The 24,976-nt window shown below is 43.5% G+C and overlaps 1 protein-coding gene across 1 annotated transcript in view; it reads left to right on the top strand.

Annotated features, from left to right (window-relative positions):
• Nucleotides 1–24,762, top strand: part of LOC120044956 (protein strawberry notch homolog 1-like) — a 28,715-nt gene extending 3,953 nt beyond the window's left edge. Inside the window, exons 6-32 of the mRNA XM_038989720.1 lie at nt 290–387; nt 547–643; nt 837–997; nt 8,092–8,225; nt 8,330–8,420; nt 8,609–8,770; nt 8,964–9,099; nt 12,332–12,437; nt 12,769–12,922; nt 13,037–13,219; nt 13,474–13,571; nt 18,037–18,182; nt 18,473–18,673; nt 18,755–18,928; nt 19,135–19,304; nt 19,512–19,643; nt 19,873–20,008; nt 20,463–20,575; nt 20,685–20,756; nt 21,744–21,843; nt 22,286–22,360; nt 22,444–22,590; nt 22,782–22,876; nt 23,004–23,090; nt 23,260–23,474; nt 23,634–23,827; nt 24,061–24,762. Of these exons, the coding sequence (XP_038845648.1) occupies nt 290–387; nt 547–643; nt 837–997; nt 8,092–8,225; nt 8,330–8,420; nt 8,609–8,770; nt 8,964–9,099; nt 12,332–12,437; nt 12,769–12,922; nt 13,037–13,219; nt 13,474–13,571; nt 18,037–18,182; nt 18,473–18,673; nt 18,755–18,928; nt 19,135–19,304; nt 19,512–19,643; nt 19,873–20,008; nt 20,463–20,575; nt 20,685–20,756; nt 21,744–21,843; nt 22,286–22,360; nt 22,444–22,590; nt 22,782–22,876; nt 23,004–23,090; nt 23,260–23,474; nt 23,634–23,827; nt 24,061–24,224 (3,641 nt within the window). The 3' untranslated portion in view covers nt 24,225–24,762. The remainder of the gene's footprint in view (nt 1–289; nt 388–546; nt 644–836; nt 998–8,091; nt 8,226–8,329; nt 8,421–8,608; nt 8,771–8,963; nt 9,100–12,331; nt 12,438–12,768; nt 12,923–13,036; nt 13,220–13,473; nt 13,572–18,036; nt 18,183–18,472; nt 18,674–18,754; nt 18,929–19,134; nt 19,305–19,511; nt 19,644–19,872; nt 20,009–20,462; nt 20,576–20,684; nt 20,757–21,743; nt 21,844–22,285; nt 22,361–22,443; nt 22,591–22,781; nt 22,877–23,003; nt 23,091–23,259; nt 23,475–23,633; nt 23,828–24,060) is intronic.
• The last annotated feature ends 214 nt before the right edge of the window (nt 24,763–24,976 follow it).

The raw sequence follows: 24,976 nt of genomic DNA, 5'->3' as shown, positions 1-24,976 counted from the left end.
ATCCTCTCAGAATCTAGTGTTATGTATCACAGGATGGGAAAGGAAAGGGTTGTTGTAAAAGGGTCCAGTTTTCACACCTGTATGGCACTTCCACAGTTCACACCCACTTTATTTAAGGTTGGTTTAGACTTAGGAAGCAGTGAGGTGACTTAAGAAGTGACCTTGCACATGGGCTGTTCAGTTCAAGTGAATCATGCCTAAGTGTGTGAATGTCTTTGTTTATAATGGACTTGGTCAGTTGGTGTCTGTTTTTACACTAATGATTCCTCTTTTCTTTCTGTTCTCACAGCGGAACTGAACAACGGGATAAAGGAGGTGTCAGGTAAAGACGCCGCTCGGATCTGGGTGAACGACGACGTGAAAGTGCGGAGCTTCTCACCTACACTAGTGAGTTTGTGGCATCGTCCAATCACTGACTCTTAACCAAAAGGCAGAGGTCGTGGTAGTCCTAATAAAATCTCTACCCGTTCCCCATGTTGAATGACAGAACCTGAGTTTCTTTGAAATACTTCAGTCCGCTTTATAATCAGTGATATGTTTTTATAGAAACTCCCAGGAATGAAAGAGGAGGAGGAGGCTGAGGAAGAGGAGGATGAAGAGTTGGGTCATGCTGAGACATACGCCGAGTACATGCCCATGAAATGTAAGCTTTACTCGGAGTACTCCCAACTATTTAGTTTCCTTTCACCTTTACTGAAGCTATTGACTGATGAAAGATAGGTGGAGCCCATGCAGAGGTTCACACTGAGTCGCTTTGTTTTGGGGGAGCAGAGGAGTTGATTCAAAATGAAGGTTTCATTGATCAGTTGGTTGACTGATCATGTTGCTTGTTCCAGTGCGGATCGGGCTGCGTCACCCAGACCCGGTTGTGGAGACAAGCTCCCTGTCCAGTGTGAATCCTCCCAACGTGTGGTACAGAATGTCCATACCGGAGGAGACCATCGACCGCGGCTGGCTGTCTGCTCTGCAGCTGGAGGCCATCACATACGCTGCCCAGGTAAAGATCCTACACCTTCACACTACTGCTCACCTGGCCAGATATAGACCCTACTACAGCTTGGCACTACTTTATGATCACCTGGCCAGATATACAGACATGCCAACATGCACGCATTTTGTGTACCAACAACGTAATTCTCTGTCCATATACGCAAGTACGAGATCCGAGTAAAAATTATGCAGACATGAATAGGGCCTGATTTTTTAAAAATATATATTTTTATAACATTTTAATAAAAAATATGTTGAGTAAATCTAACATCCCGATTCTCGAGCTGCAACACACAGACATGTACAGAGTTTGTCAACGGACATGGAGATGAATACATCATTATTGGACGTGGCTACCCCGTGTCTGCCCCTCCTCCTGTTTGCTGACTGTCAGCAGTACGTAAACACATGGACAACTCCCTTTTCAACTCAGTGTGTTGTGGAAAGGTAAACACTAATTGTTTCAAGCTAACGTTAGCGAACATAAGCTGGACATTCAGTGGGCTCTAAAGTGCCAGCAGTTCACTCGCATTTGCTAGTGAGAGAAATTAAATGCAAATGCGAAAAATAACTGGTCGCATTTGTGCGAGTGTAATTTACATTTAATTCTGCATCCCATTAGTTGTATTTTCCATGTAACATTACAAGGATCACACAACCTGATAGACTGTAATTATGATCCACGTCACAAAAAGCATTACAAAAGTATAATAAAATAATACATCTTGGCATTAAATGGAGTGGGGAGTTTAGAAGACTGTGACTAAGAATGAATGAGTGTCCGCTATTAGCTATAGAGGCAATTCTTCTAAAATACCTTGGCACTAGATTTTAGATTTGATCAATATCGAAAATCTAAAATGATGTATGCGCTGTAAAGAAATACAATAGGATTTTACATCGGCTCAAACAGCAGACTCTTCTAGCAAACAGCGTTCAGATTCCCTTTGCGGTAGCCTACTGAACAGCGTTCAGATTCCCTTTGCGGTAGCCTACTGAACAGCGTTCAGATTCCCTTTGCGGTAGCCTACTGAACAGCGTTCAGATTCCCTTTGCGGTAGCCTACTGAACAGCGTTCAGATTCCCTTTGCGGTAGCCTACTGAACAGCGTTCAGATTCCCTTTGCGGTAGCCTACTGAACAGCGTTCAGATTCCCTTTGCGGTAGCCTACTGAACAGCGTTCAGATTCCCTTTGCGGTAGCCTACTGAACAGCGTTCAGATTCCCTTTGCGGTAGCCTACTGAACAGCGTTCAGATTCCCTTTGCGGTAGCCTACTGAACAGCGTTCAGATTCCCTTTGCGGTAGCCTACTGAAAAGCGTTCAGATTCCCTTTGCGGTAGCCTACTGAACAGCGTTCAGATTCCCTTTGCGGTAGCCTACTGAACTTTGTGTAGCCAGTTTGAGGTCGATGAGTGTCGATGCGATCATTTGTTTTTATGTTTTCAAAATGATTTACCTTATAGTTTTGACTAGGAAACGTGTCTAAAAAGCAATTAAAATATTTTTTTTACCTTTTATTTAACTAGGCAAGTCAGTTAAGAACAAATTCTTATTTACAATGACAGCCTAGGAACAGTGGGTTAACTGCCTTGTTCAGGGGCAGAACGAGAGATTTTTACCTTGTCAGCTCGGGGACTCTATCTAGCAACCTTTCGGTTACTAGTCCAACACTCTAACCACTAGGCTACCTGCCATCCCAATACTTGTGAGCTGGCCCTAGTGATTGGCCCTGTTTGAGAGGTGACAAGCATTCCTCTATTATAGAGACTAAACTTGGGGGCATGTGCTAAGAAAAACAATATAAATAATTATCTCCATTCTACACTGTACATGTAATGGAATAAACATACAGACAATCTGTGCTAATTCCACAAAACATATTTATTTTGTATGTTCTGTACTTATCAATATGAATTTAGTAAATACCAGAAGACTGAACTGAACCAGGTGTGATCCATAATGTTTGTCTAAGCACATGTGCTCATGAAAAACAAGTAAGCGTAGGTTCCATGCAATAACAAAATGAGCAGCTAATTTGGCAAATCATTGTTACTGTAGCCAGTCAGTAAAGCGATGTCACATAATGAGAGTGAGGAGACTGAGAGAAACAGACAGAGCAGCAGCAGTAACCCCGAACCCCAAAAAAGCAGAGTACACACGCCTCAGACGTTCCTTCCTCGATACCAGGAGAAGTGGTCATGCTTGACGCAATCCAAGCTACCATATCATGCTTTTTGTACTTTGTGCAAGTATGATGTTGACATCAATCATCAAGAAAGCTCAGGTAAGTGCTTTCATATAAGGATGCTAAATGATTTGATCCTAAGATATATTGCATAATATTACATAATATTACATAATATAGCCTTTAAGTGACCCATATTACTTAATGACTTGAATAAATGGATCATGAAAATTTGAAAAGAATACTATGGCCATGTTATCCCCCCCAATTTATTGTACAATGTGGTTCCTCTTTCACTTTTAGATTGTAAACGTCATGTGGATGGGAAAAAGCATCAGAAGCTACTGGCAGCTACAGCATCAACCCCAGCTATAACAACCTTTTCCCACCAAGCCAGTGATCTGAAACCCATCCGGGATGAAACTCTCTTTACTACATGCACTGCCGTTCAAAAGTTTGGGGTCACTTAGAAATGTCCTTGTTTTGAAAGAAAAACACTTTTTTTGTCCATTAAAATAACATAAAATTGATCAGAAATACAATGTAGACATTAATGTTGTAAATTACTTTTGTTGCTGGAAACAGCAGGTTTTTAATGGAATATCTACATACGCGTAAAGAGGCCCATTTATCAGCAACCATCACTCCTGTGTTCCAATGGCACGTTGTGTTAGCTAATCCAAGTTTAGCATTTTAAAAAGCTAATTGATCACTAGAAAACCCTTTTGCAATTATGTTAGCACAGCTGAAAACTGCTGTTCTGATTTAAAGAAGCAATAAAACTGGCCTTCTTTAGACTAGTTGAATATCAAATAACATTTTATTTGTCACATACACATGGTTAGCAGATGTTAATGCGAGTGTAGTGAAATGCTGATGCTATCTGGAGCATCAGCATTTGTGGGTTCGATTACAGGCTCAAAATGGCCAGTAACAAAGACCTCTCTTCTGAAACGCCTCAGTCTATTCTTGTTCTGAAAAATGTAGGCTATTCCATGTGAGAAATTGTCAAGAAACTGAAGCTCTTGTACAATGCTGTGTACTACTCCCTTCAGAGAACAGCGCAAACTGTCTCTAACCAGAATAGAAAGAGGAGTGGGAGGCCCCGATGCACAACTGAGCAAGAGGACAAGTACATTAGTGTCTAGGTTGAGAAACAGGCGGCTCACAAGTCCTCAACTGGCAGCCTCATTAATTAGTACCCGCAAAACACCAGTCTCAATGTCAACAGTGAAGAGGCGTCTCCGGGATGCTGGCCTTCTAGGCAGTTGCAAAGAAAAAGCCATATCTCAGAATGGCCAATAAAAATATTTAAGATGGGCAAAAGAACAGACACTGGACAGAGGAGTGGCCAGCACAGTCACCGGATCTCAACCCTATTGAGCTGTTGTGGGAGCAGCTTGACCGTATGGTATGTAAGAAGTGCCCATCAAGCCAATCCAACTTGTGGGAGGTGCTTCAGGAAGCATGGGTGAAATCTCTTCAGATTACCTCAACAAATTGAATACTAGAATGCCAAAGGTCTGCAAGGCTGTAATTGCTGCAAATGGAGGATTTTTTGACGAAGGCAAAGTTTGAAGGACACTATTTCAATTAAAAATCATTATTTATAACCTTGTCAGCATCTTGACTATATTTCCTATTCATTTTGCAACTCATTTCATGTATGTTTTCATGGAAAACAAGGACATTTCTATGTGACCCCAAACTTGAACGGTAGTGTACATTGTTGAACACAACCTGCCATTGGCTGTGGCAGACCATGCAGGGCCACTTTTTCAAAAGATGTTTCCCAACAGTGACATCGCAAAGCAGTATGGCTGTGCCAGGACGAAGACTGCAAACATAATCAAAACACTGGCCCTTGATGATGAGCAAGGAATCACAGAAGCAATGAAGAGGTGTCCTTTCAGCCTGGCTACCGATGGCAGTACTGACATGGAGGATGTCAAAATGTATCTGATTGTATTACGGCTCTTCAATGCAAGTATCAGCAAGGTAGTACTGTTATTGCTTAAGCTATGTGAATCGAGAGAGTACAGGAAGAGCTGTATTTGACATAATTGACACTGAAATGAAGAAGAGGAACATTCCGTGGTCCAATTGTGAGTTTTGCAGCGGATAATGCTGTTGTCATGCAAGAGGTGGCAGCATTTCTGAAGACCCGAAATGAAATTCTGTACTTGGTTGGTTTTGCCTGCCATTTGATACACATAGCTGCAGAAGGCGTTGAGGCAGCTCAGTGTTAATACCGAAGACTTTCTCGTAACTATCTCAACAAGAGTAGCAAGAGAAAGGCCTCTGCGTAACCTACAGATCCTGTAGGACACTGATGTCAGGAAGAATTTGAAGCTGGTATCTACAAGATGGTTGTCCCTTGGCCAGTGTATTAACCGCCTTCTGCAGCAATGGGATCCTCTCACAGTGTTCTTTGCCGATGAGGTATCGGGAAAGAAGACCACTGTGCCCCCAAGCTCCACCACAACAGCTACATCCTCCTCGTCCTCACTTGAGCCCTCTGCTAGGCAGCCCAAGCGTTTTTCCTCCACCACCACCACATTGCCAATACCACTGCTCAAGCCCCCGCCTGGCTCCTCTGGAAGCAAAGTCACGCCATCCCCCACCAAATGTGGACCTACTGACAAAACCTTCGACCTGACTCCGTATCTGTTCAAGCAAAGGGATATTGGGGACAAAGTGGCAACACAAAATGCAGAAAAGAAAGTCCTAAAATTTCTCACAAAACCGGTATCAAAATCTATGCATACTTTTTAGAGAGCCATACCAATTTTTGATGTCGGGAATCTGATTCTACAATGAGCGTGCAATTTGAACGTGCATTCAAATTTTACTGTCAACTTTCGAGATGCAACTGCTGAAACTGTTATCCTTCTGCAAGCCAGACACTGTCAATACCATTATGGCAGAAATGAGTAGTGGTGTCAAGCCTACACTCTACCTGGAGAGAGACAAGGAGCTGTCCATTTGACCAGGACATCTACACCTACATAGGAAGCCAAGGCAAGCTGGATCTGAAGACCTTCTATGCAGATGTCAGAAACGTATTTTCTTCTGCAGTAGACTACATGTTGCTGAAATTTCCATTTGGAGATGTGCTCCTCCAGCATGCAGTGGTCGCTGACATTGCAAACAGGCAGACTGCCAAGTTCTCATCCCTCAACTTTTTCATGGCACGCTTTCCCTGCATTATTCCTGAGGGAGCCTCTGTTGAGCTGGTGGAAGATGTTTAGACTCTCAGGCAACAACCTTTGAGCAGAGTCTGGTCAACATGCGCACGGATCAGGCCTGGAGAGAAATCAGCACAATGAAAAGGGGGGGCAGCCTGGTCTACTCCCACCTTTCGGCTGTGATTCTGGGGATATTGGTCATATTCCACTGCAATGCCGACTGAAAATGAATATTCAGTCTCATTCCAAAAACAAAACCCAGTACAGAGCCTCCCTCAGTACAGACCTGCTGGGTGCCCTCGTTACCAAGAAGGTTTCAATGATTGCCAGAGGAACTGTTTGCCACAGAAGTTTACCCTGAAGCCCTGCTGCGTAAGGCAAATCTGTCTAGGAAATTATTTCCTTAACATTTGATGGTCTCCAGAAGATTTGTTCTCACCCACTGTTTCCTATCATAGCTTTTTAAACATGTTATCCATAATAAAAATTATTTGATACTGACGCTATGCTTCAAACATTTGTTCTTATCATATCAGAGTAATACATCTTTTTTTTGTGGATAAGACTTTTGTACCTAAACAAATAACTTGTTATTATTTGTTTAATAAAATAAAATCTCCAAGATTAAAGGACCTATGTGTGTTCTTTCTAGTTAGATGTAAGTGACTTTTACCATATGTGTAAATGGAATGCTGTCAAGAAAGTATTCCAACCTAATAAAGACTTGATTTGGTACAATTCTATGATTGCAATCAGACTCTCAAACGAGAGTGCTGGGGGAATGAAGACCAATTTTCCACACGTTTCTGGTACTCTAAGAAGTTGGACAGGGTTGGCAGGTCTGAATATAGACCCTACTACAGCTTGACACTATGTCATGCTCGCCTGGCCAGATATAGACCCTACTACAGCTTGGCACTATGTCACGCTCGCCTGGCCAGATATAGACCCTACCACAGCTTAGCACTAATGCATGCTCGCCTGGCCAGATATAGACCCTACTACAGCTTGGCACTACTTTATGATCACCTGGTCAGATATTGACCCTACTACAGCTTGGCACTACTTTATGATCACCTGGTCAGATATAGACCCTACTACAGCTTGGCACTACTTTATGATCACCTGGTCAGATAGACCCTACTACAGCTTGGCACTACTTTATGATCACCTGGTCAGATATAGACCCTACTACAGCTTGGCACTACTTTATGATCACCTGGTCAGATATTGACCCTACTACAGCTTGGCACTACTTTATGATCACCTGGTCAGATATAGACCCTACTACAGCTTGGCACTATGTCATGCTCGCCTGGTCAGATATAGACCCTACTACAGCTTGGCACTACTTTATGATCACCTGGTCAGATATAGACCCTACTACAGCTTGGCACTACTTTATGATCACCTGGTCAGATATAGACCCTACTACAGCTTGGCACTACTTTATGATCACCTGGTCAGATATTGACCCTACTACAGCTTGGCACTACTTTATGATCACCTGGTCAGATATTGACCCTACCTACTACAGCTTGGCACTACTGCATGCTCACCTGGCCAGATATAGACCCTACTACAGCTTGGCACTACTGCATGCTCAACTGGCCAGATATAGACCCTACCACAGCTTGGCACTACTTCATGTACCAGTGTAGATGATTATTCACATACCTTGTACTGGGAATGAACTGAATGTACTGAAGTGTTTCTTGTCTCCATAGCAACATGAAACATTCCTCCCTAACGGCGACCGAGCGTCCTATCTGATAGGAGACGGGGCTGGAGTGGGGAAGGGCCGGACCATCGCTGGGATAATCTACGAGAACTACCTCCTGGGCAGAAAGAGATCACTCTGGTAACACCACAACTAGGATTACATGATACATCCCGCCAATGAAGGGGGATGATGGTACACACACACTTTCCCATTTCACAAAAGCTATTCCATCTCCTTCACAGGTTCAGTGTTTCTAATGACCTGAAGTATGATGCAGAGAGGGATCTGAAAGACATAGGAGCCAAGAACATTCCGGTCTATTCCCTCAACAAGGTAAGAGGTTGTCCAGTGGGTGCAGATGTACATCACCATGCATGTTTCTTATGTGGTAATAAATTGAGGAGGTTCCTTCACACTGGATATCCTTTTCATATTTGCCTGACAAAAAGACATGTTCACATGCATAAAAAAGTATCGTTCTCCTTCACTCAAAAACATGTCCTATTTTGTCTTTTTCCCAGTTTAAGTATGGTAAGATCTCGTCCAAACACAACGGCAGTGTGAAGAAGGGGGTGATCTTCGCTACGTACTCCTCTCTGATAGGAGAGAGCCAGTCTGGAGGGAAGTACAAGACCCGCTTCAAACAGCTGCTCCACTGGTGTGGAGAGGACTTCCACGGAGTCGTATCCTTTCATTGACTGACCACCAGACGACTACTGTAAAATTTAAATAGGAAACTTAATTGCCCTTGTGATACAATTTGTCCAAATTATATTGAGAGTATGTCATCTGGGTCTATGTAACTGCCCTTAGAAGTAGTAGTAACCGGTAGTTAGAAATGTTCATTGTTTAGTTCCTTAACCCAAGCCTATTCAGATTGTGTATGACGAGTGTCACAAAGCCAAAAATGTCTGTCCCATCGGCTCGTCCAAACCCACCAAGACTGGACTGGCCGTCCTGGAGCTGCAGAACAAACTGCCCAAGGCGCGGGTGGTGTACGCTAGCGCCACTGGTACGTCACTAACCACAGGCTTCTGATGTTGAGCGGAGTCAATATTACAATCCCAGTCAACAGTTTGGGGACACCGTCTTATTCAAGGCTTTTTATTTTTACCATTTTCTACATTGTAGAATAAATGTGTACAGTCGTGGCCAAAAGTTGAGAATGACACAAATATTCATTTTCAAAGTTTGTTGCCTCAGTTTGTATGATGGCAATTTGCATATACTCCAGAATGTTATGAAGAGTGATCAGATGAATTGCAATTAATTGCAAAGTCCCTCTTTGCCATGCAAATTAACTGAATCCCCAAAAGATATTTTCACTGCATTTCAGCCCTGCCACAAAAGGACCAGCTGACATCATGTCAGTGATTCTCTCGTTAACACAGGTGTGAGTGTTGACGAGAACAAGGCTGGAGATCACGCTGTCATGCTGATTGAGTTCGAATAACAGACTGGAAGCTTCAAAAGGAGGGTGGTGCTTGGAATCATTGTTCTTCCTCTGTCAATCATGGTTACCTGCAAGGAAAAACGTGCCGTCATTGCTTTGCACAAAAAGGGCTTCACAGGCAAGGATATTGCTGCCAGTAAGATTGCACCTAAATCAACCATTTATCAGATCATCAAGAACTTCAAGGAGAGCGGTTCAATTGTTGTGAAGAAGGCTTCAGGGCGCCCAAGAAAGTCCAGCAAGTGCCAGGACCGTCTCCTAAAGTTGATTCAGCTGCGGGATCGGGGCACCACCAGTACAGAGCTTGCTCAGGAATGGCAGCAGGCATGTGTGAGTGCATCTGCACGCACAGTGAGGCAAAGACTTTTGGAGGATGGCCTGGTGTCAAGAAGGGCAGCAAAGAAGCCACTTCTCTCCAGGAAAAACATCAGGGACAGACTGATATTCTGCAAAAGGTACAGGGATTGGACTGCTGAGGACTGGGGTAAAGTCATTGTCTCTGATGAATCCCCTTTCCGATTGTTTGGGGCATCCTGAAAAAAGCTTGTCCGGAGAAGACAAGGTGAGCGCTACCATCAGTCCTGTGTCATGCCAACAGTAAAGCATCCTGAGACTATTCATGTGTGGGGTTGCTTCTCAGCCAAGGGAGTGGGCTCACTCACAATTTTGCCTAAGAACACAGCCATGAATAAAGAATGGTACCAACACATCCTCCGAGAGAGCAACTTCTCCAAACCTTCCAGGAACAGTTTGGTGATGAACAATGCCTTTTCCAGCATGATGGAGCACCTTGCCATAAGGAAAAAGTGATAACTAAGTGGCTCGGGGATCAAAACATCAATATTTTGGGTACATGGTCAGGAAACTCCCCAGACCTTAATCCCATTGAGAACTTGTGGTCAATCCTCAAGAGGTGGGTGGACAAACAAAAACCCACAAATTCTGACAAACTCCAAGCATTGATTATGCAAGAATGGGCTGCCATCAGTCAGGATGTGGCCCAGAAGTTAATTGACAGCATGCCAGGGCGGATTGCAGAGGTCTTGAAAAAGAAGGGTCAACACTGCAAATATTGACTCTTTACATCAACTTCATGTAATTGTCAATAAAAGCCTTTGACACTTATGAAATGCTTGTAATTATACTTCAGTATTCCATAGTAACATCTGACAAAAATATCTAAAGACACTGACGCAGCAAACTTTGGAAATGAATATTTGTCATTCTCAACTTTTGGCCATGACTAGACATCAAAACTATGAAATAAAATATATGTAATCATGTAGTAACCAAAAAAGTATTAAACAAATCAAAATATATTTTATATTTGAGATTCTTCAAGGTAGCCACCCTTTGCCTTGATGACAGCTTTGCACACTCTTGGCATTCTCTCAACCAGCTTCACCTGGAATGCTTTTCCAACAGTCTTGAAGGAGTTCCCACATATGCTGAACACTTATTGGCTGATTTTCCTTCACTCTGTTGTCCAACTCGTCCTAAACCATATCAGTTAGGTTGAGGTCGGGTGATTGTGGAGGCCAGGTCATCTGATGCAGCACTCCATCACTCTCCTTCTTGGTCAAATAGCCCTTACACAGCCTGGAGGTGTGTTGGGTCATTGTCCTGTTGAAAAACAAATGATAGTCCCACTAAGCGCAAACCAGATGAAATGGCGTATCGCGGCAGAATGCAGTGGTAGCCATGCTGGTTAAGTGTGCCTTGAATTCAAAATAAATCAGTGTCACCAGCAAAGCACAATCACACCACCACCTCCATGCTTCTCAGTGGGAACTCCACATGCGGACATCATCCGTTCGCCTACTCTGCGTCTCACAAAGACACAGCGGTTGGAACCAAAAATCTCAAATTTGGACTCATCAGACCAAAGGACAGATTTCCACCTGTCTAATGTCCATTGCTCATGTTTCTTGGCCCAAGCAAGTCTCTTCTACTTATTGGTGTCCTTTAGTATTGGTTTCTTTGCAGAAATTCGACCATGAAGGCCTGATTCACACAGTCTCCTCTGAACAGTTGATGTTGAGATATGTCTGTTACTTGAACTCTGTGAAGCATTTATTTGGGCTGCAATCTGAGGTGCAGTTAACTCTAATGAACTTATCCTCTGCAGCAGAGGTAACTCTGTGTCCTCCTTTCCTGTGGCGGTCCTCATGAGTGACAGTTTCATCATAACGCTTGATGGTTTTTGCGACTGCACTTGAAGAAACTTTCAAAGTTCTTGACATTTTCCGGATTGACACTTTTGTCTTAAAGTAATGATGGACTGTTTCTCTTTGCTTATTTGAGCTGTTCTTGACATAATATGGACTTGGTCTTTTACCAAATAGGGCTATCTTATGTATACCACCCCTACCTTGTCACAACACAACTGATTGGCTCAAACGCATTAAGGAATTTCCACAAATTAACTTTTAGCAAGGCACACCTGTTAATTGAAATGCATTCCAGGTGTCTACGTCATGAAGCCGGTTGAGCGAATGCCAAGAGTGTGCAAAGCTGTCATCAGGGCAAAGGGTGGCTACTTTGAAGAATCTCCGATATAAAATATATTTTGATTTGTTTAACACTTTTTTTGGTTACTACATGATTCCATATGTGTTATTTCATAGTTTTGACGTCTTCACTATTATTCTACAATATAGTAAAAATAAGGAAAACCCTTGAATGAGTAGGTGTGTCCAAACTTTTCACAGGTACTGTATATCGTGCAGGAATGATATTGTCTTAAATTAATGGAAGTGTTCTCCATTTAACTGTGTGTGTCCGTGTCCAGGTGCGTCTGAGCCCCGTAACATGGCCTACATGAGCCGGCTGGGCATCTGGGGGGAGGGGACCCCCTTCAGAGAGTTTAGCAACTTCATTCAGGCTGTGGAGCGCCGGTGAGCGAGACAGACACTAGTAACTCGTCGTAGTGGTGCAGAGTATGTGTCTTTAAAAAACAGCCACGAAATGGATGCAGCAAGATACCTTAAAGTTATGACTTTTGGCAGATGGAATCTGTATAGGCAGAACGTCTTCAACCCATTAGAACTGTTACAAAACACGAATATGCCAATAAGTCTGTTGGTAGGACAACTTCTCCTGCAAAAGTCTTGTTACACCTCACCTTCTCTATACCTATTGATATCTAGTATATCACAAATTACATTTCTCCTTAACTAAATACCTATTAAAAATAAATTTTCCTCCCTTGTATTGCCTTGTCCTCAGAGGTGTGGGTGCTATGGAGATAGTTGCCATGGATATGAAGCTGAGGGGGATGTACATCGCCAGGCAGCTGAGCTTCACGGGTGTCACGTTCAAGATTGAGGAGGTTCCTCTGACAACCCACTACATCAAGATGTACAACAAGTCTGTACTTCTGGTAAGGAATCTTGACCTAATCCCAAACCTAAACATAAGTTTTCCCTGGGCTCTTTTCAGTAGGCTTGAAATGGAAAGGTGTGTTGTTTTAAATCCTGTCCTCTCCATGTTTCAGTGGGTGGCTGCGCGGGAGAAGTTTCAGGCGGCTGCTAACCTGATGGATGCAGAGCAGCGGATGAAGAAGTCCATGTGGGGTCAGTTCTGGTCGGCCCACCAGAGGTTCTTCAAGTACCTCTGCATTGCATCCAAGGTCTGCAGGGTGGTGCAGCTCGCCAGGGAGGAGGTCAAAAACGGAAAGGTGGGTGGGAGATTTCAGAAGGTAGAAAGATACGATTGTTATTCCAGGAATCTTGAATTTTCTGACTTCAGATTTTAGAGATCAGGAAAACTGACACCATGTCATATTCCTGCATATTGGTTCTAGTGTATTTTGGTTCCTTTGGTTGGTTTGAGGAGAGGTGACTGGTGGTCTCCCAGACATTTTGCTGTTTACCGTCAGACTGTGTGCGACTCGAGTCCTGTCTTTCTCGCTCTCTCTCTCGCTCTCTGTAGTGTGTTGTGATTGGTCTCCAGTCGACAGGAGAGGCCAGAACACTGGAGGCCCTGGATGAAGGAGGAGGAGAGCTCAATGACTTTGTCTCCACCGCCAAGTAACTTTTCACCTAGACTTATATATTTTATTAGTCCATATGTGATGGAAATGTCTTCTGCTTGAATCCAACCACTGATATACAAACACGCATACACACAAACCAGGGTTTCTGTTATGAAAATGTGGCACCGGACATTTGCCGACAGCATTTTCATTTACCGGACATTTGAGAAATTTACTGGACCCATATGCATTGAGTGCATAACCTGATTAGGGCGTCCACCCACGGTGATTACATTTAGACGATGGTAATTCATCTTAAGAGAACATGCAAGTAAAGGATGCAATGACTTGTGACCTTACTGTGCACTTTGAAGATGTTAGAATTACTGTCCACATTTCCTTTTCCTCAGTCAACAAGACCAGTAACCAACAGCAAAGTCACTAGCCTATGCATAGGCGGCACGCAAGTTTCAAGTTTGGGGATGCACGTTTTCACCATAATGCACCTTTATAATAATGCATTCCATGCATCATCGCATTTACATGTAAAAAAGCCTACTATTCGTAATGTGATGAGTAGATTGAATAGTCATAATGTAATAACATACAATGCATTCAAAGTATTCATACCTCTTGACTTTTTCCACATTTTATGTTATAGCCTTATTCTGAAATGGGTTAAATAAAACAATTGTACTCATCAATCTACATACAATACCGCATAATGGGTTTTTAGAAATGTTTGGATTTTTACATTTTTGTTTTAATGTATTTAAAAAAAAAATGTATGGAGTATTGTGTGTAGATTGATGGGGGGAAACTATTTAATAATTTTTTCTGTAACGTAAAGAAATGTGGAAAAAGTCAAGAGGTCTGAATACTTCCCGAATGCAGTGTAACTCAATCACTGTTCGCAAAAAGACCATTCAATGCATGGCTGAATGCGTGTATCGTAGAGGCCTGGGCTATAGGCTATATCAAAAACACATGGACACATTACCAGATTATTCTTTTTTTATATTCCAAATGACAGGGTAGCCTACTCTGCTGACACTGACTAACAGATCAATAAAACCACGTTGTATGTATAATAGGCCTATGAGAAGGGGAGACACAAATAGAATGACGTCCGTCTAAACTGGAGGAAGAAATTATTGTCCAAAAACAAACTTTAAAGTGGAACTGACCCAACAATGATAGAGTGAATATGTGGAGTGCGCACTCACCGGGGACATGGCAGATTTGCTCTGCTGGTGTCAATAAGATAGTCTATAGGCCTACTGTTGTTCACTCTAAGTAGATAATTTTGATAAGACATTAGTCTTTCTTTACAGCAATAGCCATTTGCTTTCCAAGCTGTTTTCCCACGATTTGAATTTTAAAATATTGCGATATGCCTGGCTGGGCCTCTACTTTTCACTGACAGTCGCAATGCAACAATCATCTATTTGGTATTTGTGTGCACTGCCTTTCCTTCCGACTGTTTGTAATGCGATTTAAAACAACTTGTTTATTTTTTAAGGCTAGGCAACGCTAATGATCCTGTGTGGCCAAATCATGCTTTAGTGGCCTAATGAATGATTTTATGTATTTCTCTATAGACCGGAGTAGGCTAATTAGGCTATGTAATATTTGCAATATAATTAAATTTACTTAGGGAACGTTTCCCTTAGGCTCATAGGTGACGCATCCATAAGGCTATGTCAATCTACTATCCCACATAGTAGAAAAGTGTACCTATTCTATTGGTCAGACTGTTGAGAAGGAAATAGTCCTAACAGACTCTGGGACAGTTGTTGGATGGTAGATCCCAAATTCATCCAACCAGCAGGCCTAGGATACATAACAACATGTTTAAAAAGCAATGAATCTGATGCAACAGATCAGAACATTTAGTTTAAAATGTTGATAAACTATTCTTTTTAAAATGTATTACCAGAGCAATGTGTACAAGGCAGTAGGCTACTGGTTTCAATGGTATATGGAAGTCTTCATAAAATAACTTCCTTCACAGACATGGTGGTATTTTACCTAGGCTACTTTGAAGCAAGGTAAAACATGCCTCATAATGTTGTAAAATGTTCAGGTTTCAAACAATTAAGTAGCTCTGTTTTCAAAATGCATACTGCCTTTGCAAAGTGGTGTGTGACATGCTGATGAAGCCTGCCTTCCATTGCCTATGCATTTGAATGGGAAGCACACTTCAATTACCAGTTGAGAAATAAAAAGCGCTGTCTGACAGATTTTCCTCTCAAAGGCTCTAACTGTATACTGTGAGCGTGTGATAATTACGATACAAAACATGTGATTAAATAAGATGCATAAGGAATATACGCACTTCAATTTAATTCCACTAAATTATGCAAATGAACCCATAGACCGATAAGCATGACCGGTCAAATGTATTTAAAGCAATATAGACTAATCATGAAGTGCTTTGAGAGACTAGTCAAGGACCATATCACCTCCACCTTACCTGACACCCTAGACCCACTCCAATTTGCTTACCGACCCAATAGGTCCACAGACGACGCAATCGCAACCACACTGCACACTGCCCTAACCCATCTGGACAAGAGGAATACCTATGTAAGAATGCTGTTCATCGATTACAGCTCAGCATTTAACACCATAGTACCCTCCAAACTCGTCATCAAGCTCGAGACCCTGGGTCTCGACCCCGCCCTGTGCAACTGGGTACTGGACTTCCTGACGGGCCGCCCCTAGGTGGTGAGGGTAGGTAACAACATCTCCACCCCGCTGATCCTCAACACTGGGGCCCCACAAGGGTGCGTTCTGAGCCCTCTCCTGTACTCCCTGTTCACCCACGACTGCGTGGCCATGCACGCCTCCAACTCAATCATCAAGTTTGCGGACGACACTACAGTGGTAGGCTTGATTACCAACAACGACGAGACGGCCTACAGGGAGGAGGTGAGGGCCCTCGGAGTGTGGTGTCAGGAAAATAACCTCACACTCAACGTCAACAAAACAAAGGAGATGATTGTGGACTTCAGGAAACAGCAGAGGGAGCACCCCCCTATCCACATCGACGGGACAGTAGTGGAGAGGGTAGTAAGTTTTAAGTTCCTCGGCGTACACATCACGGACAAACTGAATTGGTCCACCCACACAGACAGCGTGGTAAAGAAGGCGCAGCAGCACCTCTTCAACCTCAGGAGGCTGAAGAAATTTGGCTTGTCACCAAAAGCACTCACAAACTTCTACAGATGCACAATCGAGAGCATCCTGTCGGGCTGTATCACCGCCTGGTACGGCAACTGCTCCGCCCACAACCGTAAGGCTCTCCAGAGGGTAGTGAGGTCTGCACAACACATCACTGGGGGCAAACTACCTGCCCTCCAGGACACCTACACCACCCGATGTCACAGGAAGATCATCAAGGACAACAACCACCCGAGCCACTGCCTGTTCACCCCGCTATCATCCAGAAGGTGAGGTCAGTACAGGTGCATAAAAGCAGGGGCCGAGAGACTGAAAAACAGCTTCTATATCAAGGCCATCAGACTGTTAAACAGCCACCACTAACATCGAGTGGCTGCTGCCAACATACTGACTCGACTCCAGCTCACTTTAATAATGGAAATTAATCAAATTTATCACTAGCCACTTTAAACAATGCCACTTAATATAATGTATATGTATATACTGTACTCTCATCTACTGCATCTTGCCATCTTTATGTAATACATGTATCACTAGCCACTTTAAACTATGCACTTTTATGTTTACATACCCTACATTACTCATCTCATGTATATACTGTACTCGATACCATCTACTGCATCTTGCCTATGCCGTTCTGTACCATCACTCATTCATATATCTTTATGTACATATTCTTTATCCCTTTACACTTGTGTGTATAAGGTAGTAGTTGTGGAATTGTTAGGTTAGATTACTCGTTGGTTATTACTGCATTGTCGGAACTAGAAGCACAAGCATTTCGCTACACTCGCATTAACATCTGCTAACCATGTGTATGTGACCAATAATGCTTTTTAAATCAAATCAAATTTTATTTCGCAATGGGATTTTATTAATATTTATTTTTTGACAATTTTATTTATCGGCTTTTCAATTTTTTTAATGGACAAAAATCGTGTATTACCGGCTAACAGAAACCCTGACATACACATTAGGTTGGAGATTGGCTGGTTCTCTGTAGCTCAGTTAGTAGAGTATAGCGCTTGCTATGGTAGTGGGTTCGATGCCCGGGACTGCCCATACGTAAAATGTATGCGCGCATGACTAAGTCGCTTTGTGTAAAAGCATCTGCTAAATGGCATATATTAGGCTGAAGCAGAGGGCAGCCACAGTGCAGCACCCAATGAGTAGTTAAGTTCCTTGCCCAAGGGAACATCAGCGAGAGAACATATTGGCGAAACAACTTGGAATCTATTGAGCAGCTGTAAAGCTAGCTAGCTACATGCTAATGCCAGGTGTATGCTAGTACCATCTATAACAAGGTGTTTGCTCTCTTGCTCTCTCCCTCTCAGAGGTGTGCTCCAGTCCCTGGTAGAGAAGCACTTCCCAGCTCCAGACAGAGAGAAGCTGTTCAGCCTGCTGGGCATTGACCTGCCGGCCATGAAGATCCCCTTCCCCAGCGAGGCTGCAGCAGAGCAGAAGGGAAAGAAGAGGAAAGGTACTCCAGGGCAGTTAGCCAGGAAAGGGCACTCATTGGGTCTGTAATGAGACAGTGAAGAGTTTTATCTCTGTATTCTTCAGTTGGTTTCTTTAGCAACAAGAGATCTCTTCATGCATTTCCACTGTTCGTTTTGCGTGAACCTGTAACTCATCGTAGGTGTTTTATGTAATGTTCTGGCTTACTGTTTCACACGAGAACTCTTTAAAAAAGACCTCTGTCTCCCAACATTAATGTAGTGTTTTGGCTATGTTTACCAATGTTAATGTTCCCTCTCTCCTTCCCTGCAGGTGCCAACATAAAGAAGGCAGAGAAGAGGAAGAGAAAGTCAGGTGGTCTGTCGGGGAACAGCTCTGACGACAGCAAATCAGAAGAGTCTCATAAGGACAATGCAGAGAGTGACGACAGCTTCAAGTCGGTCAGCTCGGGAGAAGATGACGAAGACGACTTCAATCCCTTCAAGGATGATTCCAGCGAGGATGAGGAGGATGGTGAGCGAGGGAGTTTGATGATTTAAGATTGATTATGAGCTAACCACCTACCTAAGTCTCATAATTTCTCCCATCTCCCAGACCCCTGGCTGTCTGGAAAGAGGAAAGGGGTGAAGAAATGCAAGGAGAAGAAGAAGAAGAAGAAGAGCATTGACCCAGACTCTATCCACAGTGCCTTGTTAGCCTCTGGTCTGGGCTCCATCAGGCCTGCTTTCACCACCCCCACAGTCAAGACCTCAAGCACACCTGCCATAGGTAAGTTAGTAGCAACAACACACTTTCCGTAAGTGAGCGTGGAGTCGGACTTCTGTGCAAATCTCCCATTGGCATCAATGTATGCTCTAAAGTCTGAGTTAGGATTGTATAACCAGCCAGAATGAGCAGATGACGATGAACATTCAACATTTTTTTTGTATTTATTTTTTACTCCCTCTTTCTTACCCCTCTTATCCATCCATCAGCCAAGGTAGAGGTAGATGACAGCTGTATGACCAGTCAGGATGCTGTGGAAGATGCTCAGCAGATGAAGAGAGATCTGTTGGACCAGCTAGATAAGCTGGCTCAGGATCTACCTCCCAATACTCTGGATGAACTCATAGACGAGCTGGGAGGACCCGACAACGTGGCTGAGGTAATGGGTTCAATTAAATATGGATACAAAGAACAGTGGCCCAGGAGCTGGACAAAATATAATATCAATTATTAAAAGAAGCTTAAAGTCCACTCATTGTTAACTGCAAATTTGTACATTTTTTACGCTAGAGATGGACCTCTTGACTATCTTATCATATTTTAGATTCTTTATTTGTTCTCACATTATCTCCTCTCTGTGTTCCAGATGACTGGGCGTAAAGGCCGGGTGGTCAGTAACGACGATGGCAGCATCTCCTACGAGTCTCGGTCTGAGCTGGATGTTCCTGTGGAGATCCTCAACCTCACAGAGAAACAGAGGTTCATGGACGGAGAGAAGGTACGGGAGGATGGGAAGAGAGAAATAGGAGGAGGAGAGAATGGAACAGTATTACCATGTTTCAGATTTAGGCGAGGGGTACAAGCACATGACTTGAGAAATGTAGGTTGTGTGCAAGGCAGTGGGGGGCAGTCTGCTTGTTTGAGTCACAGATCTATAGAATCAGTTGAATAAAGTAGTCACAAACGATGGCACAAAACCATTCCTAACCTTGTTCTTCTCCCTCCAGAACATAGCCATCATCTCGGAAGCGGCCAGCTCGGGCATCTCCCTGCAGGCTGACCGGCGAGTGAAGAACCAGAGGAGGAGGGTCCACATGACCCTGGAGCTACCCTGGAGTGCAGACAGAGCCATACAGCAGTTTGGTCAGTAAAGTCTTTCTGGCTGTGGTTTCATTACCCCCATACAGTCTCAAGCACTGGGACTTAAAGATGCAGTCCGGGATCTTAAGAACTTTGGTATATATTGTATGAATTGCAATCCGTCACATGTCATAAGAAATGGATGACTTGGTACACAATTGTGACCAATTTTGGCTGGTGGGCGCTACTTTCAAAACCACTAGCTGAAATTATACAAAACCTTTGATGTTTCACCAAGTGAAAATGCTATAGAAATTAAATCTAACTTTATTTTCACTCTAGTCTTGTGGGATTTACTTGTCTCCATAATGTGGCTCATGGTAGTTAATTTAGCTGGCGTGTCTCCTCTGGGTTTTTCCACTCTGATACAATGGGAACAGCAGGTGTGAGGTATTTAGACTAATTACATGTGTGTTCTGCTTAATGGTGCCAATGTCTGTCTCGTTCTCTCTCTCAGGGAGGACCCATAGGTCTAACCAGGTGACTGCTCCTGAGTATGTGTTCCTCATCTCTGAGCTAGCTGGGGAACAGAGGTTTGCCTCCATTGTGGCCAAGAGACTGGAGAGCCTGGTAAAAACCTGTCCTGTCAGTGGTTCAATTGAGCTGAGCAGTGGAGAACATGGATATTATCACCCATGTTTGAGCCACTGATGCTACATGTGATATGTGTGTTCCACAGGGTGCCCTCACCCATGGAGACAGAAGAGCAACAGAGACGAGAGATCTCAGCAGGTTCAACTTCGACAACAAAGTAAGCAGATATACACTACCGTTCAAAAATTTGGGGTCACTTAGAAATGTGAAAGAAGAGCAAAAATAAATTGTCCATTAAAATAACATCAAATTGATCAGAAATACAGTGTAAACATTGTTAATGTTGTAAATGACTATTGTAGATGGAAACTGCTGATTTTTATTTTATTGAATATCTACATAGGCATACAGAGGCCCATTTATCAGCAACAATCACTCCTGTGTTCCAATGGCACGTTATGTTAGCTAAGCCAAGTTTAGCATTTTAAAAGTCTAATTGATCATTAGAAAACCCTTTTGCAATTATGTTAGCACAGCTGAAAACTATTGTTCTGATTAAAGAAGCAATAAAACTGGCCTTCTTTAGACTAATTGAGTATCTGGAGCATCAGTATTTGTGGGTTTGATTACTGGCTCAAAATGGCCAGAAACAAATGACTTTCTTCTGAAACTCGTCAGCCTGTTCTTGTTCTGAGAAATGAAGACTATTCCATGCGAGAAATTGCCAAGAAACTGAAGCTCTCGTACAACGCTGTGTACTACTCCCTTCACAGAACAGCGCAAACTGGCTCTAAGCTGAATAGAAAGGAGTGGGAGGCCCCGGTGCACAACTGAGCAAAAGGACAAGTACATTAGTGTCTAGTTTGAGAAACAGATGCCTCACAAGTCCTCAACTTGCAACTTCATTAAATAGTACACACAAAATGCCAACAGTGAAGAGGCAACTCCGGGATGCTGGCCTTCTAGGCAGAGTTCCTCTGTCCAGTGTCTGTGTTCTTTTGCCCATCTGAATTTTTTTTCTTTTTATTGGCCAGTCTGAGATATGGCTTATTTTTGCAACTCTGCCTCGAAGGCCAGCATCCCGGCGTCACCTCTTTCTAAGTGACCCCAAACTTTTGAACGGTAGTGTACCACTAAATATAATTTGTGTGTGTGTGATTCCCTGTAGTTGTGGTTGTAACCTCCTTTCTTCTCCAATCCACAGTATGGCAGAAATGCTCTGGAGATTGTGATGAAGTCCATCGTTAAGCTGGACTTTCCGTTAGTGAATCCTCCATCGAACTTCGAAGGGGATTTCTACAAAGGTATGTCTCATGTGTGGACAGATTTTGGGACTCGGTTGTAGGATTTATGTCCCTATTTTGAGCCAGGGGAAATTCCGTTCTCCTGCTTGATACTGGAGATTCTTTCATAATGTCTAGAATTCACACGACTGGCTCAGTCCACAAGCTGAGTGAATCTATTTCTGGTGCATGGCTGTTGTTTTACTTCCATCTGTGGGCTCCTGGGTGGTCAGCGGTCTAAGGCACAGCATCTCAGTGCTAGAGGCGTCACTACAGACACCCTGGTTCGAATCCAGGCTGTATCACAACCGGCCGTGATAGGGAGTCCCATAGGGCGGTGCACAATTGGCCCAGCGTCGTCCGGGTTTGGACGGGGTAGGCCGTCATTTTAACATTCTTAGTTACCTGACTTGCCTAGTTAAATAAAAAATGTTGGTTCTGTCTTCATCCTATTCCCTGGCAGAGATCCTTCATGGGTTGATCGGAGTGGGTCTGATCAATGTGGAGGACAGATCAGGGATCCTGTCTCTGGACAAAGGTGAGGCTGGCTCTGACTTTAAGCCTGGTCAGATTACATTAAAAATTATTAGACTGTACGGTTCTTTCCTCTCTTCTTCCCAGACTACAACAACATAGGGAAGTTCCTGAACCGTATCCTGGGGATGGCGGTGCAGGAGCAGAACGCTCTGTTCCAGTACTTTTCTGACACGCTGGCAGCCGTCATACAGAACGCCAAGAAGAATGGACGCTACGACATGGGCATTCTGGGTAAGACCGGAAAGGAATAACCTTAAACTTTCTTCTAGTAAAGGAGACTAATGCCAACTACTGTGAATGAGGGACTATACTCTAAATGACACCTACAGTATTAAACAACTACCCAAGATTTCAGACTGGGTCTGGACAAAATGGCTGCTATGTGGATCTGATTAGTATTGTTTATCTCGGTCTCTTTCTAGACCTAGGTTCTGGGGATGAGAAGGTGAAGAAGATGGAAGCCAAAAAGTTCCTGACTCCAGGCTACTCCACCTCCGGACATGTGGAGCTCTACACGGTACAGCCGACTGTTGTTTTTCCTCACTAGACAGGAATAGAAACTGGTTTAACAAGGAACTCTTTATTTCTTATGTCTCCAACGGACCGGTAGCCATTTTCCATTTTGTAAATATTGTGTGTGTCAGGTGAGTGTGGAGAGAGGCATGTCCTGGGAGGATGCTACCCATGCCTGGGCCGAGCAGAGTGGACCCGACGATGGCTTCTATGTACAGGTACTAAAAGACTAACCAGATGTTTTCTTCTCTACAGAGTTTGGCAAACTCTACATATTAGCACCAAATATGATAACGTTCTGATTTTCAAAGAGTTTGGAATGCCTTAACATTTCCCTAGATTTAGTTTTGTTTTACAAACTCTAGATATATTTTGCTGATCCCCCAGATAAGGAACAACAAGAAGACTGCTATCTTGGTGAAGGAGGTGAACAGTAAGAAGAGGCTGTTCCTGGTCTACAGACCCAACACAGGCAAACAGCTGAAACTGGAGGCCTACGCTGACATCAAGAAGAAGTGTAAAAAGGTGCTGTCAGACGATGCCAAGCAGCACTGGATTGACCAGTACCAGTCTTCAGCTGAGATCTGCTCTCATGCTTACTGGTAGGTGCTGTTTCTCATATGACTGTAAAGTTGTAGTGGTGGTTTTGGCGGAGTTGTCAAGTTCACCAGCAGGTTTTACTCTTTACCCGTATAGTTTAATGAACTAGTCAGAAAAAAGGTTGAATCGTGTGTTTTATTAACCCCCTCTCCTCCCTCCAGGCGTGGTAACTGTAAGAAGGTGTCGGTGGGTCTGCAGTGTGAGGTGGGTCTGCGCTGCAGGACGTACTATGTGCTGTGTGGATCTGTGCTCAGTGTGTGGACCAAGGTGGAGGGAGTCCTGGCCTCCGTCAGCGGAACCAACATCAAGATGCAGATCGTCCGTCTCAGGACGGAGGACGGGCAGAGGATTGTGGGTAAGTTGATACTGGAAGTCTTTGGGCAGAAGCCGTTTATAAAAAATAAATTGAAGTCACAACTTGTAATGTATTTTACCAGAGGAGTATTGTAGATAAGTAGAAGCTGGTCCCTCTCCTCCCCAACAAGTGAACTATAAATGAACAGATGTTGGACTATGAGGTAGCTAGAGAAGTGCATTATTTCCTTTGTTCTAACGTGGTTATTTCCCATCTATCTCTCTTGTGTCCAGGCCTGATCATTCCAATTAACTGCGTCTCTCCTCTGACCAACATCCTGTCGTCGTCTGACCAATCTCAGCAACTGGCCGTTCAGCAGCAGCAAAAGTGGCAGCAGCTGCACCCTCAGAGCCTCAGCCACATGCATAACATGGGTTCACCACCCAGTCTGACCTGATGGGCTTCGACACCCATTTTCTCCTCCACACCCTGGGTTTTCGACCCAACCTGATGGGATACGACAACATTTCCATCAATCTCTACCGTGACGCTACCCACCACCTCTTCTCCTCCCTCTCCGTTCTTCCTAAGGTGCTGAGTTGTGGTTTTCCCTGAAGCTAAACCACGGTGGCAGAGTTAAGATTTCAGGGTTTATGTCCAAAGAGGAGACAGTCTCCCTGTTGTCATCCAGAGGAGTTAGCTTGACGAATAATATTCCTCTGAGATTCAGAGCTGAAGATTTCGAAGAGGCTGCGGTGATGAAGGGGGGAGAGTAGAGGACGCATGGAAAAGTGGCATTATTAAAAATGCCGGAGACTGTTTTTCCTGTTACACCCCCCTCCCTCCCCCCCCCCCAGCTCTATGTAAACGATGGCGTGTGCCTTCTCTACTGAAGGATGGGGGATGTCACCCAGGTTTTTGTTTTCTACAGGTAACTGGACAGTGCTCAGGGGTTCGTTAAGCTACACAGTGACTCTTTTTTTTTTTTTTTTTTTTTTTTTTTTACAGATGTTTTACAAAATGTCTACCTGAGATGCATGACCACACACCAACTGCTTGCTTTCTTCATTTTAGATTTTACTCTATCACGACTCAAGTCTCAGGCATGATGACGACAACTATCACCATAACTACATTTAAAATGGCACCCTATTCCACAGATAGTGCACTACTTTTGTTGTTCACCATCTAGAGAGTAGGGTGTAATTT

The sequence above is a fragment of the Salvelinus namaycush genome, chromosome 3, assembly GCF_016432855.1.
Source record: "Salvelinus namaycush isolate Seneca chromosome 3, SaNama_1.0, whole genome shotgun sequence".
In the NCBI taxonomy this organism is placed as follows: domain Eukaryota; kingdom Metazoa; phylum Chordata; class Actinopteri; order Salmoniformes; family Salmonidae; genus Salvelinus; species Salvelinus namaycush.
Note: the sequence above shows the minus strand (reverse complement) of the source record. Positions and strands in the feature narration are given on the sequence as shown.